This window comes from Pavona decussata, unplaced genomic scaffold (assembly GCF_977016875.1).
Source record: "Pavona decussata unplaced genomic scaffold, jaPavDecu1.1 SCAFFOLD_223, whole genome shotgun sequence".
NCBI classification, from domain to species: domain Eukaryota; kingdom Metazoa; phylum Cnidaria; class Anthozoa; order Scleractinia; family Agariciidae; genus Pavona; species Pavona decussata.
The window spans coordinates 3,090,388-3,109,624 of NW_028145628.1; the positions used below are offsets into that span (position 1 = coordinate 3,090,388).

Below are 19,237 nucleotides of genomic sequence, written 5' to 3' on the forward strand. Positions count from 1 at the left end.
TAAATAATTAATACTAACACAAGAAACGTTTGAGGAAAACAAAATATATGACTTGTAAAGAATTGCTAATAAAAATAAAGCGTACATAAGCAAACTGATTTGGAAAAAGTGTTGCTCAAAATTCGCTCTTGTGCAACACTGCACAAGTAATCCCAGCGGACATGAAGACATCGCGCAGATGATTTTTGCGCTGTGCTCGCAAATGTGGAATAAAAAAGGTCTCATCACACTGCCATTTTACAAAATACAAAATACAAAGTTGGCAAAGCGGAAACCAAACTAAGCGACAGGGACCTCTCTTCCGTCAATATAAAGTTTTCCCTTAGTGAAACGCACCTTTTTACCATCTTCATACGCCTTTCTCATAGTTGGCAATGCTTCTTGCGGGCATCAAAGTCACTAGGTGTAAAGTCTTCTACAATTCTTACCCCTTGTAGTATTTCCTTTCCATCTGCACTCTTTGCTGCTTGTAATAATCTTCTTTTAAAAGGCCTGCTGTAAAGCTTCGCGATAATAGGCCTTGGCTTATCGTCTCGTTTCTTCCCGGTGCGGTGGGCGTTCTCTACCTCGGCTGCTACATCTTCGAAGCCAAGAGAGGTGATGAAATCCAAAATTATCGACATACAGTCTTCGCCTTCATCCTCGTTAACACCAAGCACTCGAATATTAAATTCTCTAGAACACCGTTCTAGATGTTCCAACCTTTTTTTAAGATCGTCATTGCTTCTACGAAGATTATCTACCTCTTCGGCATTGAAGCTCACAAAGTTAAAGGATTCCTTCATGTTGTCGACATCGTCTTCTAGTTGCTGTTGCTTGGTCTTCAAACCATCTATTTCGTCAACTTTGAACATGACGCTTTCAATTTTTTGCAGCCTTTCGTTTGTGTTTCTTTGGAAGTCCTTTAAATCATCACTAAGTTTGGTTATTTGACCTGTGAGGTCAAGTCTCATCGATTTCAGTTCTTCGAGTACTTTGGCACTGGCCATGTTCGACTCGCTAATGTTTACAGCTTTCTTCTCCGAGTAGTTTTGCTGCTTATTGCTTCCTTCAGGCGCTAAGATTTTTCCAGATCGAAGACGACTTCCTGACATGAAGCATAGTAATCAAAGGCAACAAAATTTTGGACAGTTTGAGTTAAAATCAAAACTTTTTGCGGAGCTCAGCACGGCACGTCTTACTCCATGCTATTCCCCCGAGGCTCTTCAACTTTTAATTAAGAATTGGTTCATGCTTAGCGTGCGTATATCGACTTATGGATGCACGCGGGAAGTTTGGAGAGCACGGGAGAAGCGTAAGAGTTCCTCGAGGCGTAGCCGAGAGCAACTCTAGCTTCTTGAGTGCTCTCCAAACTTTCCAAGTGCATCCATAACTCGATATACGCAAAGCTAAAGGCATGAACCAATTCTTTTATAACATAGTGGAAATAAAGTAAATGATTCCTGGAAAACAGGTTTTGTTCCCGATTAATTACAAAATTCTCTGTACAAAAAAAAAGGCGAAAATGGTTTCTCATATTGGTTTAATCTTAACGTTTCATCAAGCTTCAAGATCTTATAAATATACATTTTGTATGCTGTTGTCTCTCTGTAAAAGTTTTTTAATAACACAGCGCGCGCATGCTTCCCTCATCTGACTTGCACACGTCATCGGATGGACGCACGGCCGTGCGTATGTTGAGAAATGTACCGTGATGACGCCCATAGGAATTAGATTAGGATGCACGCGCGCTATGTTATAAAGATTGACGGTATATAAAAGCTATGAATTTTTCTTTAAATCACAGTAAGTATTTCAAGAAGAACAATTGTTTCCCATGTATTTTGAATCTCTTTTTTCAGTTAATGGGTCTTTTTCGGGAAGATTTCCAGCGAAATGTTTAACATTCCATTCAAATGCCGGTCATTACAAAGAGGAATTCTAATGTTCATTTCATTCTCAGAAATACTGCATGGTCACGCGTTGCGTGAATTGACTGTAACATTAGTTTCTTTGCACTAATAGTGTTGTAAAAACTAAATCATTGTTTTCACGTTTCCATCGTTGCAAATACAATTTTTAGGTATTCATAATGACGCTAAAGATTGGGGACACTGCCCTTCAGGGAACTAGCACATAGCAATTATCCGCGTTCTCAATTCAAATGAGAAATGTCGAAGTTTGTAATCAAATAAATTGACGACCCTGTGACTATTGATTATCAACTGAGCGTAACTCAGCAGTGATACGCTGTAAAGCAATAAGTAAAGATGTAGATGGTGATTATATCTAATCCTGATATATTTTTTTTTAATTCCAGTAGCTTTCGTTTTAAAAATATACATTGTGATTAGATATAACCACCTTCTACTTCTTCACTTATTGCTTAATTACTTTAAAAAGTACTTTAAATGAAATGAATTTACTTTCATATGATCATGAAAGTACTTTTTCTATACAGTGCTGTAAACGGTAGTCTAGACTGTTCACAGTCCCCTGTTTTTCCGCGAGATTTACGAGGCTCATACTGCTTCGATTGAACTGCGCCATCTTCATTTGTAACGGCGAGCGCAACCTGGGGAGAGTGTTTAATCTACCGAGTGGGGCCCTAGTTAGGGTATGTTGAGTAAGGCAGGAGGAGCGAGAAAAATGGGTAGTTTAGACACTCTCCCCAGGTTGCGCTCGCCGTTATAAACCAAGACGGTGGGAGTTTGATCGAAGCATATGAGTGTCGAAAATCCCATGGAAATATAGGAGACTGTGAACAGTCTAAAGGTGGTCTCAATTCTGATCTTTTCTCATGTCGTTACTGATATGTTGTGATGCCGTTATGTCGCTATAGCGTAAGTATGGTCCAGGCTTAAACTTTGATCACAACCATGTGCACAGCGACGGAAAAAATTCGAAGAAGCAGATACTAGTAAAAACAAAAATCTGAAACTACGAAATCGCGCCCATTGAAACACGTCGCCCGATAAAAGTGGGGTACCATGACGCTTTGCGAGCATTACAAAGCATGCCGCTGCCGGCGGTATCTTTTGTCTCGCAGCATGAATCCTCAAGAGTGTTCGGTTATTTGTTGCACAAGAAGAAGGAGTTTACGTAAGGAAACGGAAGCAGCGCTCTTTTAAAGGAACGTATTAAAGTTCTAACATCGAAGTGGTTGATTTAGGATCATTTCATTCAAAATTTTCGCTTGGAATCGCAGTATATTGCCGTAAAAACACGCTTCGTTGATTGAAAATTACATTTGCTTGATTCTGCCGTGCCGCTCGATTATGCAAATTACTTTCGATTCACTGGAGACTGTGATTATCCGTTTTCCTCCTTTTTTATCGCAATGATAGCATACATAAAGCCCATTCTTATTGGGAACTGTCGTTTGTCATGGTATAACCTAAAATCACTTCCTTGATAGCGCAGGGCAACTTTTTATTTATTTTAGTTTAGTCACGCAACTTCTGTTGATAAACTTCGCCTTTCGTTCTTTTGTGTTGCGTTATTTTTCTATTATGTTTCAATGAATAGATGCGTTCCGCGAATTGTCACCTTAACAATACCATACACAAAAGACTGCTGTGATTGACATTCAAAATGAAGCTCATTTGCATTTACGAGCGACGTGTTTCAATAGGCGGGATTTCGTAATGCTCTGCGCTTTGAATAGGCGTAGTCACAGCGATCAAATACTGATAAAAGAGCTACTACGATTCCAATTATTGGAAAGGGGAAGAAGGGGATCATCGACAAAATTATGGTAGTGACAAGCCCACCCGACTGGCCGCTTTCATCTTCGTGTTTATCGTCGTCATCATCGGCGTCGCTCGGAATGTTTTCGCTTCCGGGAGCTCTTGTACCTGAAGATTTAAGTACAAAGTTCCTTGTCAAAGCTACCTTAGCACACTTAGTCTGTTGAAAAAGTGGTTCTCACGTTTTGAGTCTATGGATGAAATTATAAGGAACTTTTTACACCAACAATTAGCCATCCGACAAGCTACCGTTATTTATCATGATAATGCAATCTTTCTGAGTGCCACCGAGGATGATGATTTGTTCGTTTTAACATTTTAACGAATCCTGCTTCACATTAGCGACGTTGATTATGTCGCTAGAGTGTCAGTATGAACCAGGCTTAGTTTTATCACCATATCCAGAGCCACGATGATGCCGGGAAATTTCTTGTCAAAATATTCTTTTAACTATCACCATGAAACCGAATAAAGGCAGAAAACCCTCTGGAATATACTGTTACAGCATGTTACTGCTATAATAGTCCAGTCAACTTATGAACTTTCGACGGTCATCGTCGAACTAATATAATTGCAGCAGAATGTTTCTCAACTTCATGAACATCTGCAGGGAACTCCTATTTTTTTTAAAAAAATACTTCTGCATTAGGAAGCACCTTTGTAATGTAAGGCAAAGAAGAAAGAAACTAAAGGCTTCAACGTGATTCGAACCCATGACCTCTGCAATATCGGTGCAGTATTTAACAAGTTGAGCTATCAAGTCATCTGAGAGCTGGTTATTTTGTTTTTGCTGGTTATTTTTTCTGGCAACTGGTTAATTTCTCCTATATTCGTAAATGATGGAGAACTGAGTGTGTATGATAGAAATGAGCATTTGGAAAAGCTTTTGATTAAACTAGCCACAAATGAAACACCCTCGAAATGATGACAGTAACTTAAGTAGTTTATTGAGGTTCCTACATACCTTCTTTGCCTCCGTAACAAGAATTGATATCTGCGCAATATTTCTTATCAAGAGGAGCGTCGTATTTATCCCTCACACACCAATAGCAGCCAACGACTCCATCACACGAATCTGAATTCAACTTTTTGTCGCACTGAGGATCAAAGCACTTCTGTAAGCTTTTCACTGGTGGATCGTTTGCTTGTTCGGAAGTGACGACAGGTGCTGGCACAGGACAAATAGAAACGCTGACAAGAAAAAGAAAATAATAATTGCTTTCTCGTGTCTACCGCATTATGGTCCATTCTGGGGCGTTTTCTATCTGTCAGGACTGGCTTGCCAGAGCGGTCAGTTTGTAAACGGACTGTACCAAGTCTCATCTTAGACCTTCGAATTTCTTCAAAATAGCTTGTACCATTTTCGAAGTGATTATCTTTAAAGATTTTACAGCACCATTCCATCAAAATGACGCATTCGATTTACAGACTGGCCAATTTGGCTAGCCAGTTCTGGCAAATATAATAGAAAGAAGTCTATGACACCGATTCTACTCTAAGTTCATGTTCAAGCCCTAGGGTGATCAACGTGTAATTTCTCCTTTCAATATCACCACTTGATCTAACATCCAGGTTTTAAGAATGACAATAATGGTTACCAAGTATATAATGTCTTCATGTTTAACACTTTAAGCCCTAACAGTGATTCCCATCAAAATTTTCCTTGTAATATCAATGCTTCTTCAACCCCCGAGGTCATGAGAATTAAGGATATGATCACCCAAGGTGAATTTTTCTAAACTTTAAACTTTAATAAGAAAAACATGGGAACAATATGGAAGAATTTGCTCTTTGATATTTGGGGTTTAAAATTCATGAGTTAAACAGAAATTTTTCAAACTAATGCAATACGAAACATGGATAATAACAAGAAGAGGCCTTCGATTACAGGTGTACAAATAGCAACCTCGTTCCCAGGGTCTCTCTTCTTCGGGAAGAAGAAAGACCCTGGGAACGAGGTTGTACAAATAGGCTATTTTACAGTTGTTGCTGTGTTACCTGGCTTATGGCTGAAAGCGAGGCTGCCGGTGACCTTGTTTTGATACAAATCTCTTTACTTTTCTTATGCAAATGCAGGCTAGTTTGCATCACAACAACACAATTTCATGATAAAAACAGTGAGGTCTGTATCAATACAAGGTCACCGGCAGCCTCACTACCATTAATATGCCCGGTCACTGAGTAAGCAACTGTAAAATGGCCTATTCTAGTTGAACAATATCATTTTAACACTGAATAAGAGGGTTATTTTTGAAAGAAACTTTGGTGCTACGTCGATGGAGAAGTCGAACGAATGTTTGGCTTGATCAACTGAGTTGATAAGGTAATTTAGTCACCATAAAGAGCTAACATTTCGAGCGTTGGCCCTTCGTCAGAGCGAATCGGATCTGATGAATTAAGGCTAGATACTTTCCTTTCTGAACATTTTGATATGTGATGAAAGGTTTAAAAAGCGAACAGCAGTGTTTTATCTGGTTTAAAACCACAAGTCACAGCCGAATGGTCTTAGACCCGATAAAACACGTGCTGAGAGTTTTTTGTAAGGCTTCAAAAACATTCCTGGAAAAGCGAGAGTTCATAACAATTATGCTTTTGTGAACGTTGGAAATTAGCATACGAGAAAAACAGCACATACTTATGAGAAGTGTTTTATCAGCTGAGAAATTACGCATACTAATAATGAGCAGGTTTATCGATATAAAGTCACTGCAAGTGACTACAGCATTTGATAGATCAATAGGCTTATAAATCATTAATCAGTTATTAAAGAAGCATTTTAATGTCAATATAGGTCTTACCTGCTTGATGGAAATTCGTTTCTGCAATAATGGAAATCAAGCCTTGAGATACAAGGACACTGGCAGGTCAAATCAGGCACGCTCCTTACGCATGTCTTGTTGCACAAGACGCAAGGCTTTGATTGACAAGAGCTGTCACGTTTTTTGATTCCTGAAAAATAAATGAATAAAACGTGCGTGACGAAGAACTTCGCCATCTGTTTGGAAAACTTTCACGCACATTTTCTACTCGCAGCTGCTAAAGTCGCGTACATAACTACGATGATCTCTCGCTTATTCATTCTTTCATTCATGTGCAAAGGCAGTTCAAGCATATCTTTTTTATCTAATGTAATTTTCTTCCAATAAACAGAGTGTTAGTCCAAGATCATTCTCACCTAAAAACGCATTACTTTCCGCTATGCGAGAAATCTGGTACCGCCTACACCTCTGTCCATTGGCCAACGTGTCAACGCCTTGGAATGGAATTTTCAGTTCGTAAAAGTTCTCCATGTTAATTTTCTCCAAGTTTCTGCACTGCTTTTTCTTTAAATGGCCTTTCTTTAAGAGGTCCTCGGCTATATCTCTCTCTTTTGCGGTGATGTGCACATATTCTAGGTTCTTTGCTGTAATATCTGGTGCCAGGAAATCCTTGTGCATGATGAAGAACCCCGCTCCATTCAACACGAAGCACTCATAATTGCTGTCCTCGCACTTTGGATATGTATCGGTTAGGAGTCTGAAAGGATGGCAATACTCTTTAAAAACATGAAGGTTAATTACCTTTCTCAAAATAATAATAGTGATAATTATCACAAAAGCAATAACAATAACAATAACAATAGCAATAACAATGACAATAACAATGACAATGACAATGACAATAGTGATAACAATAACAATATTCCTCGCACGTTTAAAGTTGCAACGTGAGCACTCGCGAAGACTCAGTCGCCAACTGGGCCTTTTTACTTGAGAAAGACATCTTTTAAGTTTGACTTGATCTCTTCTTTTATAATTAGTTTTTATTTGTTTTTATTCACTTTATAACCCACGGGTTACGCTGTGTTAGCGCCTGGTGATGCTTCTTAACTGTATATAGCAGACAAACGTTTTAATAATGATAATAATAATAATAATAATAATAATAATAATAATAATAATAATGATAATGATAATGATAATGATAATGATAATAATAATAATAATAATAATAATAATAATAATAATAATGATAATGATGATGATGATTATTGTGGTGGTGGTGGTGGTGGTGGTGACACAAGAAGGCAAAAAAGTTTTAGGAGTTGATATACCTGTAGCACTCATTCGCAAATCGACTCTTTTGGGTTCTCCCATGCAGGATCCCCTGGGAAGTACTTGAGATTTAGTGAGGAATGTAAGACGACGCAAATTTTTTTCCTTTGGCAATTTGTTGCTCTGCACTTGGGAAATCACCAACTATAACATCTTCATAATTATGATGATGACGATGATGATGATGATGATGATGATGATGATGATGATGATGATGATGATGATGATGATGACCACCACAACAATGAGAAGAAGAAAAAGAAGAAGAAGAAGAAGAAGAAGAAGAAGAAAAAGAAGAGATTCCGTTTCTGAGACAACTTACTTTTGAAAATAGGACAAAGGAAAGTCTCCACCTAGCACTCCCATAACTTGATCTTTAGGAGTGTGTTTATTGGTTGGTTCACCGCGGTATATCGTCTGGGAAGCGGTGATTAAAACGCCTGTGCCAAAAGCGTCTATATAAGGAGTGGACAGAGCCACCAATCCCGTGTTCCTTACCGCGGTGTGATACCTAAAATAATAAAGTCCAAGTTATACGTTGAATAAAAGTTCAAGCACCAGAAATAAAAGGTAAAATAAAATAAAATCATCCCTAGAAGCACTCAAACATTATATAATTCATGTAACGCACTTTGAAGGTCGATCAGACTACAGACTCCCAAAAGTTTAAGCAGAAAAACTAACATCTAACAAAACTACCTATAGTCGTCCCTAGAAGCACTTAAACTCCATATAATCAACGTAAGGCACTTTAAAGGATTAAAGGCCCAAAAGTCGATAACACTGCAGATTCACCTCTGTATATATAGGTTATTTTCCTACACGGATCGACCAAGTCCGGTAAATAACCTATTTATTTTTGCTAAATTCTATTCTATTAATGAAATTTTGTACGTCAGTTGTGATGAGGCTTACTAAGATTTCTTCCTTCACGTTTTCTTTGTCTCTTTTACCTTAGTAATAAATTCACTTTCACTATGGTAGCTTTCGTCAAAATCAATTGTTTTTTGCGAGAAATTTCAAATACAGGACTCCAAAGAACGCTAAAACGCTTAACACAAATTGCAACTTCTCTCTGCACTTCACTCACTAGTAAGCATTCTTGGTTACTGAAACCATGTTCAAGAGCTAGATAGGAAATTCAACCCTCTCCCGGAACCAATCAGATTGTAGGATTTTCAGGATGTTGCCCGCTCACGAACAGAGAAATAAATAGTGTATCTAATTTTATTTTGATTGCTTTGGGAAAATTGTCAGCGGAGCTTCAACAGCTTACGCCAATTGCTGTACAACGTCTCCCCCCATTCAAAAATCCGATGGCAAAAAAACATTTCTCTACCTGGGCCAAAGAATTAAGTTGCTTGTCATGAGAGACTTGATCGCACTGTGGGGCTGGTTATTATTAAATGTTTCAGTCATGGGAATAAATTTTGTTCGAACTTCATACGAAAGAGATTCAAGAAATTTTTAAAAACCTTTAAAACATCCTTCAGAGCAAGGTACATAAGTATGTTCATTACCATGGTCTTTTTGTCGGGTCGTATGATTTGTTAATTAAGACTCCTGGAGTTATTCTGAAGACGCCATTGGAAGAGGCAAAATGTCTCCACGAAAGGTACTTTGTGTAATCCACTTTTTCTCGAAACCAGATGTTCTCCACTATGCTGCTAGCTATCACGGTATCCCTTATGCCGGGTTTGAATCCAGGGTTGGACGCGCTCGGATTTGTCATGAAGGATTTGTACGCGTTTACACGGGATACCGTCTCGTCCAGCCCAAGATACTTGTATGGGTCTATAAAGGCTTCTGCACCAAACTTCACTACAGTTGCATCTACAATATTGAATTAATGTATTAGTATAGGTAGATGAATCTTTTAGTAAGGAGCCAATTGGAGCTTGCTTCCTCGTATCCAACGATTAATCTCCGCCTGCCCTCATTGGACGAAACGCGGCACGTCGCATCCATCGCCCGATTTTGTTGACGAATTCCTATCATTTACTGAATATGGCCGAAGCTTTCCCAGCTCATTTTAAGTTCATTGATTATATGCCCTTTTTCACTCATAATAATTTACCTTTGGATGCATATCTTGAGAAGTGAATACAGGGTTTATCGGGCCTCACCAAGTCCAGACGATGATACAAGAACTTGAAGTCTGTGCAATAGAGTAAATTAAATTGAAATGATAACAAACGTGATAACTACAAAGTGATTGCTCACACAAGAAAAAGCCGAAGAAGAAGAAGAAGAAGAAGAAGAAGAAGAAGAAGAAGAAGAAGAAGACGAAGACGAAGAAGAAGAAGAAGAAGAAGAAGAAGAAGAAGAAGAAGAAGAAGAAGAAGAAGAAGAAGAAGAAGAAGAAGAAGAAGAAGAAGAAGAAAATAAGAAATTAAAGGTTGGCATGCACGCCAATTATGTTATCTTGTATGCAGGATTCCACACAAAATCTATTACAATTTTTTTAAAATATTTTAACACGATAAAATCCCAAACTGGATTTGCTTAGACCATCATCACCACCTTGAAGGATGAAGAAGGTATCTTTCCGTAGATTACCGGGCACTGCATCCCACATTCTACCAATGCTAAATGTCAGTTCTGCGATATATACCTGATGGAATGGTCAAACTGGACAGCATTTCCTCCTTATCTCCTTCAGCCACTACAATTCCCACGATAAAGTTGGTCTTATCAACCGGTCGCCAAGTATAATTTGATTGCAGCTCCAGCACTGTAACTCCCTCCTTGATTTGGCCACCTCGGGCAAGATACCGCTTTGATTTAAAGTTTGTTTGTCCTGATCCACCACTAATAATATCAAATTCAAACAAAACTTGCGTGAAAAAAACTTTTCTATCTAGGTATGAATGTGACGTAACTAAATGGAAATATGCAATGAGTTTCCTTGTTTCTAATGCGTTTGTCATGCACACAAGACAAGGAAATTGTTCTGCAGTTGTCTAGAACCTGTTAAGTTATGTTCTTGAGCGCACAGGTCTTTTTTTTTACTGACTTTAACTGGAACGGAAAAACCGCGCAAGAAGCTAAGGCTCTGGCAGCCAGACTCTGGCAACAAGGAAACCCGTGGTGAACTGTGCTAGAGCAATGGTGCACTAAAAATTAGTAAATGCCTAAAATAGCTTTTCATCAGTTCCACCACTGTAGCATAGTTGTAAGAGTATCTGACTGCATGGTGAAAAACGTGCGCAAGGCCACTGGTTCGACTCTCGTCCAATCTTTCCTTATACTCCTGACAAACTTACCGCATTTTACGTATGAAGTAAAATCATTTATTTAAATTTGTCTCCTACAAAAACAAACGTTTCCTGGATACTTACGCTTTGATGGATTGAAATACCACATCAAAACCTGTCTCTGGTTCCAAAGCTGTAATGTCCATAAAAATTGGGTCCACAAAAGCGTTAGAAGGGGCTGGGAGAAGAGGGTGCATCATGGTCCGTCCGGAGCTATCGGCCATCCAGGCATAACTCGATTGACCTTTTTGAAAGTAGGTAACCTCAGAGAGGAGATCGGCCATGCTGATATCTGTGCCAACAACACCGATAAAGTTTCCTCCGTGATAACATGGCAGTGTTATGGATGTCAACAACCCTGGTAAAATAGAACGCTGTATTTTTAACAACAACAACAACAACAACAATTAGTATTGCTATGTTTATAAACGTGGCACCAAGGAGATTGAAGACTTCCCTGGGAGTGCACGGATGGAAAATGTTTAAACTCACCAACGAATCAGCTAACCAGAAATAAACCATTTTTAGGTAATTCCTTTGTTGAATAGTCCACTCCAAGAGAGGAATCGATGAGTTTATTCTCTCTTGATCAGTCACAATTCATAATTAGAAGGCTTGCTGTGTTGGTGTCTATCGACTTGGATAGTTGACGAGGAGCAAATATCAGCCTAAAGAAACTTTGATCTTGGCGTCTAACCGTTAAATACCAGATTCTTGAGGTCATAATTGTTAAAAACAGTCACAGTTTTCAGCCATTAAGAGAACGTAATTACTTAAAGTTAACCAAGATAGTTGCACTACTTCTAGAAGTCCCAGATGTATTTTTTTTTCTAGTTGTATCTTACCTGTTCCGAAGGCATCAATATAAGGAATAGATATAATCGGTTCATTGCGAATTGTGTTCGAAGAGAAAAAGTCGTAATAAGTTGCCATGTCACTTCGCAAGTTATTTGTGTTCTGAACATAGCTAAATTTTCCAACCTTAAACAAAACAGAATGCAAACAAAATGTTAATAACTTGCTTATCAAATGAAGGTAAAAAAACGACACCCATAAACATCCTGAAATGGTTAAGGTTTAGAAATTCGAGGTTCCCCTTGCAAACTTAACATGAAATACCAATCAATCGATGTCCACTCAAATCGAAATGTTTTGGGAGGTAGCTTGGTCGGGTGGTCAGGGCGTCGGACTTCGGAGGTTGCGGGTTGAAGTCCAGCTCTGACCACTATCTAGAGTTGTTTCTCCGTAGCCCTGAGTTCAACTCCTCAGCCGCGCTTGTTAATAGCCAGCTAGGATTCTTAACCATGTTATGTTGTATTTGAAATATTTGTTTCTGTTTGTTTAATAATCTCTGAAAAGCACCTTTCGGGGATAGGTCGGATGATTAATTATACTAGTAATTATCAAAGATTAAGGAGTGCTTCCGATGATCTCGATCCCAGGCTCTCTCCTCTTTGCCAGGTTGGTGATGATGTCATCCGCCCCTGTAAAAGATCTGCGGGGTGCGGGGGATGCCAGATACGCGTCCCAAGATCCATCCATCCATCCATTCATTCATTCATTCATTCATTCATTCATTCATTCATTCATTCATTCATTCATTCATTCATGCATTCATTCATTCATTCATTCATTCATTCATTCATTCATTCAAGAAACGTTTGGTGTCCCAAACAATCTCAACTCCAATCTACATAAGGATTCCGTTTTTTCTACGTCGAACTCGATTATTTATTTATTTAGTTATTTCTCTATATATAAATGTCTCAAAACCGTTTAAATATAGGATTTACCACGTTTCCACTGGATCTTCTGGTTTCGTGGTTAAACCAAAAGCAGTTACTCTTGATGATCCCAAAACACACAGAAATAAACAACAAAACTCAGAGCTGAGATCAAATTCATATCAGGCGTCGAGAGAGAGAAAACACATCCAACTGAGCAAGGTATGGGGAAGCACACCCAAAGCAAACGCAAAATGGAAACGGAACTTTACCGAGGTGACAAATTTATTTGCAAGTACTTACAGTAGCGTCTGGCGCACGAGTTACGCCTTGCCCTTGCTGTTCAGCCATTTCTTGGAGGATTGGTAAGTTCTGTAGCATTCCATAAGTTAACATCACAACAGAATTGTTTAGCTCAGCATTCTTTGTTTTAATTGTTTGTATGATTGTCTTCTTGTTGTCTGAGGGTTCACCATCAGTGAGGAAGAGAATGACCTTTTTTCGTGCAAAGCTTCCACCAACAGATGTGCCCTTGAAAAGATCAAAGGCGCGAATCAAAGCTTTGGAATAGTGGGTACCTCCTGTACAAAAGAAAAAAGTCAGATTATGCTAAAGAGCTGGGTAGTTTGTCTGTCTTCGAATTAGATTAGATTTAGATAGACATTTAAGGATAAAAAATTAGCGAGAAAACACAACGTTTCAAGAAATGAAATAAAAATTCAAACTGACTTGATATGTATAGTGTGAGATGACAACAACTAAGTCAGTTTGAATTCTTATGTTGTCACTTGATATGATGTCATGGCGACATCGAAACGTTGTGTTTTCTGGCTATTTTTCACCCTTAAAATTTGTCTGTAAATACTTCTTAAAATGTAAGCAAACGAACGCCAAGAGACCGACAGACTGACCGACCGACCGACCGATTGACTGACTGACTGACTGACCGACCAAGTGACAGACTGACTGACAGACCGACTGATGAATGAATGACAGATAGAATGAATGAATGAATGAATGACTGACTGACTGACTGAATGAATGAATGAATGAATGAATGAATGAATGAATGAATGAATGAATGAATGAATGAATGAATGAATGAATGGATGGATGGATGGATGGATGAATGAATGAATGAATGGATGAATGAATGAACGAATAAATGAATGAATGAATGAATGAATGAATGAACGAACGAACGAACGAATGAATGAATGAATGAATGAATGAATGAATGAATGAATGAATGAATGAATGAATGAATGAATGAATGAATGAATGAATGAATGAATGAATGAATGAATGAATGAATGAATGAATGAATGAATGAATAAAATATATATAAAAAAAATATAAATGCTTTGATTATAGTGGATATGCACTTAGCTACCCAAAGCTAGTTTACAGGCATTCCACTCAGAAATAACGAGAAACAAATAATAATCAATTCAAACATAACATGTTAAAAATCCCAACTGGCAGGAGGCAAACCAGCTGGCTATTTACAAGCGTGGCCGAGGCGGGATGAATGAATGAATGAACGAACGAACGAACGAACGAATGAATGAATGAATGAATGAATGAATGAATGAATGAATGAATGAATGAATGAATGAATGAATGAATGAATGAATGAATGAATGAATGAATGAATGAATGAATGAATGAATGAATGAATGAATGAATGAATGAATGGATGAATGAAGGAATGAACGAATAAATGAATGAATGAAGGAATGGATGAATGAATGAACGAATAAATGAATGAATCTTATGACAGATAGACTGACTGACTGACTGAATGAATGAATGAATGAATGAATGAATGAATGAATGAATGAATGAATGAATCTTATGAAAGATAGACTGACTGACTGACTGACTGACTGACTGACTGACTGACTGACTGACTGACTGACTGACTGACTGACTGACTGGAGTGACTGATTGACTGACTGACTGACTGACTGACAGAATGGATGTTTTGTGGTACTTTTGCTTATACATAAGGAGATTAGTATCAAGAGTAACTGTGGTGCTCCGTCGGTGGGGGAGTGGAAACGGATATTTCAGTTGATAAGGTAAGTCGGCCACCGAAAAGAGATACGAGAGCTAAAAACTCTTTAGGGCGTCCAAATTACTTTAAAAACTAGTTGTTAGAACCAAATGTTCATTCTGTTCATCTTATGCCGAGTACAGCCGGAGAGTTCCATACATAATTTTACTCTGTTTAAGAAGTCCGAAATTTTAATGAAACAAAAAAAGCTACCGAAGCAGTTAAGTTCATCTTCATTGTTGTCATAATTCTAGTTCGCTGATCCGGCTGTGTGGTTGTCCTTACCTTCAGCAACAATACCGTCAACGTAATTTTCCAAGTATTTGATGTTGACTGGTGTTGCATCAGCTAAACGTTGACTGTGGCAGCCTCTCCCGTCGCCGTCGTATTCAACTGGTGTTGATGCTTCGCCATTAAATTTCACCAGCCCAATCTGTTGGACAGAAAATACGCGATAAGACTACAAGCAATAACCTAATTGGCAAAACCGATTCAACCCATTGAATTAAGCCAGTTTATATTTGTGATGTAAGATACGCAACGAAAGCCGGCATACCTTCGCTTCACACAGGGCTCACGCAACTGGTATATATGATTAGCACTGGCGTTATAGAGCGGGTTTCAATTAAGCGACGCGGAACCAAAATTGCCCTGAATCACATTCGACGCAAACTGCGTAATGAGCTAATCAGGAATCAAACAGAATTCCGCTAAGCAAGGGAAAACGACTGCAAGTTAATGTCCATTGGTTTTGGTCAAACTGTTGATTGGTTGAGAAAATGGAGCGAGTTTTGTTAACCAATCACAGAGCACAGCAAACAAAATCCAAAGTAATCGTGAAGTTATTTTTCATACTGAACTAAAAACCGGTCAGAAGGGATTGCCTCTGAGAACCTACCCTGTCTCTGGGGTTCATTGTTCTAAGAACAGTTTTCGCAGCTTGTTTGGCTACTCTTAAGCGTTCTCCAGACATGGATGCACTGTGATCTATGACCAGCACGACATCTTTCGGCTCCGGCGTGGCTGTTTCTACGTAAAAAGGTCGGAATCGAGGATCATAAGACCCGCAGCTGGCTTTATCTTCAAATGCTGGAAAGTTCGCTAGTATGCCTTGCTCAGAAGCGAAGTATTGCCATTTAATCACAGGATAATTTGGAGAAATCTTCTTCATTTCGTTTATAACATCATCCGCTACATATGTGGGGTTGGACGAGGCACTGTCGGATTTTTTTACGCATATACTCGTGAGATCAACTTTGGAGCGAAATCTTGAGTCGTATTTTAGTCCACTGGACTGTTTAACATTGCAGCATTCTAATGGGACGCTTGAGGGAGGGTTACTCCAAGATTTTTCCACGGCTTGTTTTAGTTGTTGTACAACCTGGAACCTCTCTTTAAACTTGTTCGAGACACTGTGCGCTAATGTGGTAATAACTTGATTGCCATCTACAAGGCTTTCGGTGAACTGTAACTTGTTAAACGCCTCCTAAAAGGAAAATACATTATAGATATTAAATGGATTAATTAATTTGCAGCTCTCTTACGGGATATTAGCACTTGAACACGGCTGTTAGACTAAGAGTTACGAGTGTAACGTGTGATTTGTGAAAAGGTTAGGAGGTACACGAAACCTGACGCTGCTTTTCAGGATTCAGTTGTTCAAAGCCCGATTAAGCTTATCCTGGGTTAACGTGAACTTTGATTCGACTTTAATTACTAATCAATGCAGATTTTTCAAAAAGATTTTTGTGCTTCCGTTTTGAGTTAGACTTTCTACAGTCGTTAGCTTAAAATTATCTTTTAAAGACATTCAAGCGACGTGAAAACTTCGGTAAAATTAACTGATAATCGGGAATAATAAAGCGTTAATCGGCTTTCGAACAACAAAGCCCAGGTTTCCTTTTCTGTCGGGCACGGATTTCATCTTGGTGTTCATTTCTCAATGTGCGTTTACAAGCAAAGAACTTCCTCACGTTAAAAGTGTGTTTGTCAACGATGAAAAGGAAAACAGCCATAGGCCGGATCCATGAAGCTATCTTAAAACAAGACATGTCGTAAGTATAGTTTGAATACAAGAAACCCCCCCCCCCCCTTTTTTTCAGAGACTGGTGCTCAGTATGAACCGCACCAAACTTCTGAATACACAACCCTGATTCGCTCTTATCTTCATTTTAATAATATTTCTTAGCGAACGCGCGTTCTGATTGGTTGAAATCTGTGTTTTCTGCATCTCTACGGAAACAGGGGAACCTTTTACGGGTTCTATGATAAAGTGAAATAGATTCTGCCCTTCTGCGAATTGAAACTGGCCGACACAACAAGATACCTGAAAATTTGACAACCTGCTATCTCTGTAATTCAAATCAAATTGAAGACGAATCGCATTTTCTATTCTCTTGCGAACATTATCATGATACACGTAAGAAATATTTTGATGAAATAAATGAGAAATATCGAAATTTTACTGATCTTGACAATATCTCAAAAATCATGTTTCTTTTTAATAACGTTGATCCTTTTGTTTGTAGAACCATTGCTGCTTATATTTATGATTCAATGTTGAATCGACAATCAATGCTAGTTTAATTATTAGACATAATTATTTAATGTAATTCAGATTTATTAAATAGGTAATACCATGTATATATATATGGGAATACTGAATGAATTGTTGTTGTTGTTGTGTGTATCCACAGAGTTACCGAAATGTAGATAGCCTAGCTTCGCAACGCCAACACAAGCTCTCCTCTATCATAGATTATCATAACCTTACTGAAAAACCCATCTTACAAAATAGAACATCTTATTAAACATCAGACAGGTAAACGCTGTTACCGGCTAGGGGCCGGGTTCTGTCCAATAATTGTACGTATTGGCGTGCAACTAAACTTAACTTTGGACCCTGGATTGGCAATCTGCCTATCAACTGTCACGAGAACACATTGCGATATTTACAGTTTGCAACAAAATTTCAGCAATTGCTCCCTTGAAGGTTACGTAATTTCATGATCAGAACATTTACTTGGCAAGGGTAGTGAGGCACATCTTTCCTTTTGAAACACTTGTGAAAATATTCTATAGTATAATCGTTATAGAAAACTGGAGATCGTGACTTGAATAAATTACTGCTGAGTGGATCGATTTTATCCGCATAAATTAAATCTGAACATTACATCATTACAATTCTTGAGAAATGCTAATTTTGATGCAAATTTATTTCAGGTATTGCGCTGTGAATTTTCTGCAGATTGAATCCAGTGAAGGAGTACTCAAAAATGTTTTCAAACATTGCTTCTTTAGTTGCGTGACTCGACAAACCGGGTCTAAAAAATAAACGGAGGGTATCAAACAAGCTTGCTCAAGCTTCGATTTTTCGAGTAACTGTTCGCTCTGTGATGTTGCTTTATTAAACAATTAATGGCAAAAGGACTAATATTAACATTTTGTAAGTCTTAAATTTCATTTCGCGGTTACAGCAGCGTAGAGGGCCTCGAAAAAGGGACTAAAATGGACTCAACGGATTGTTGCGGATTGTCATGAATTCAATACAAGTATACTTTCCATCTATATTGTAGTCTCTGTATATTCTGGTCTATTGAAAGGACTATACCGGTTTAGTAATTCTGGCTTTCTAGTGGAAGCAAGAAAGTGAACTGTCCGTCATTTTATTAGGGTGGTTACCAAGGACCCAAGATCAGGACACTAGGCTTGGCTACAAAGCTTTCTCGAGAAAAGATCGATGGATTACCAATAGCATTTGTGTAACATGATACATTCAATGTTATAGTTACCTGCAAACTGCCTGTACCAAGGCCGTCTGTTGCCAGTTTAGTAAGTGTTTGGCTGAATTTCCCTGGATCAAGCAAATTTGCCGCAAAGCACGGCCGAGTGAATGTCACCAAAACCATTGACAACATGACCCATCTAAATGTGAGGTGTATACACGAATCCATCTTCTTGAGACGAGTGCAATTTCTGATACGTCTTCTAACAAGAGACGTGTGTTCTAGTAAGCCAAAATCCCGTTCTTTGCATTTTTATATTGAAAGTTATGGAAGTAATTTCCCGACTTTTTATCATATGACGCACGCAGGTGAAGTCTTCCTTTAGAGTAAAATTACGTGACGAAGGCCACATTTTGTTTACATTACGTACATATAACGTTCCCTTAAATCACGGACTTGGGGGAACGTGGTGAGCATATAATTATGCATAACCAGGAGCATAACATAAGACCACCGCAAGTTATGTTCCGCTAAAACGTCTGAAACGGATCTAATTTAGCAAGGAAGAAAAACTACCAAGAAATGCCGCTTGACATCCTCTACAAGTCACATACAGTTTGAATATGTAAATATATTCTATTATTATTGTT

At 38.4% G+C, this 19,237-nt stretch overlaps 2 protein-coding genes across 2 annotated transcripts; both read right to left on the reverse strand.

Annotated features, from left to right (window-relative positions):
• Positions 1 to 362: 362 nt before the first annotated feature.
• LOC146459190 (uncharacterized) lies at positions 363 to 1,196 on the reverse strand. Its single transcript, XM_085089735.1, has one exon. It carries the CDS (start codon positions 1,092 to 1,094, stop codon positions 363 to 365), a length of 732 nt encoding a protein of 243 aa, XP_084945861.1. The 5' UTR covers positions 1,095 to 1,196.
• Positions 1,197 to 1,468: 272 nt separating this feature from the next.
• Positions 1,469 to 19,018, reverse strand: LOC146459191 (VWFA and cache domain-containing protein 1-like). Its single transcript, XM_085089946.1, has 14 exons — positions 18,654 to 19,018; positions 15,761 to 16,348; positions 15,148 to 15,295; positions 13,107 to 13,384; positions 11,925 to 12,060; positions 11,164 to 11,437; positions 10,437 to 10,633; positions 9,900 to 9,980; positions 9,343 to 9,655; positions 8,145 to 8,333; positions 6,904 to 7,244; positions 6,527 to 6,677; positions 4,693 to 4,919; positions 1,469 to 3,836 (listed from the first exon to the last, which is right to left on the reverse strand). The coding sequence occupies exons 1-14, from the start codon at positions 18,813 to 18,815 to the stop codon at positions 3,607 to 3,609; spliced, it is 3,315 nt and encodes a 1,104-aa protein (XP_084946072.1). The 5' UTR covers positions 18,816 to 19,018; the 3' UTR covers positions 1,469 to 3,606.
• Between the last annotated feature and the right edge of the window lie 219 nt (positions 19,019 to 19,237).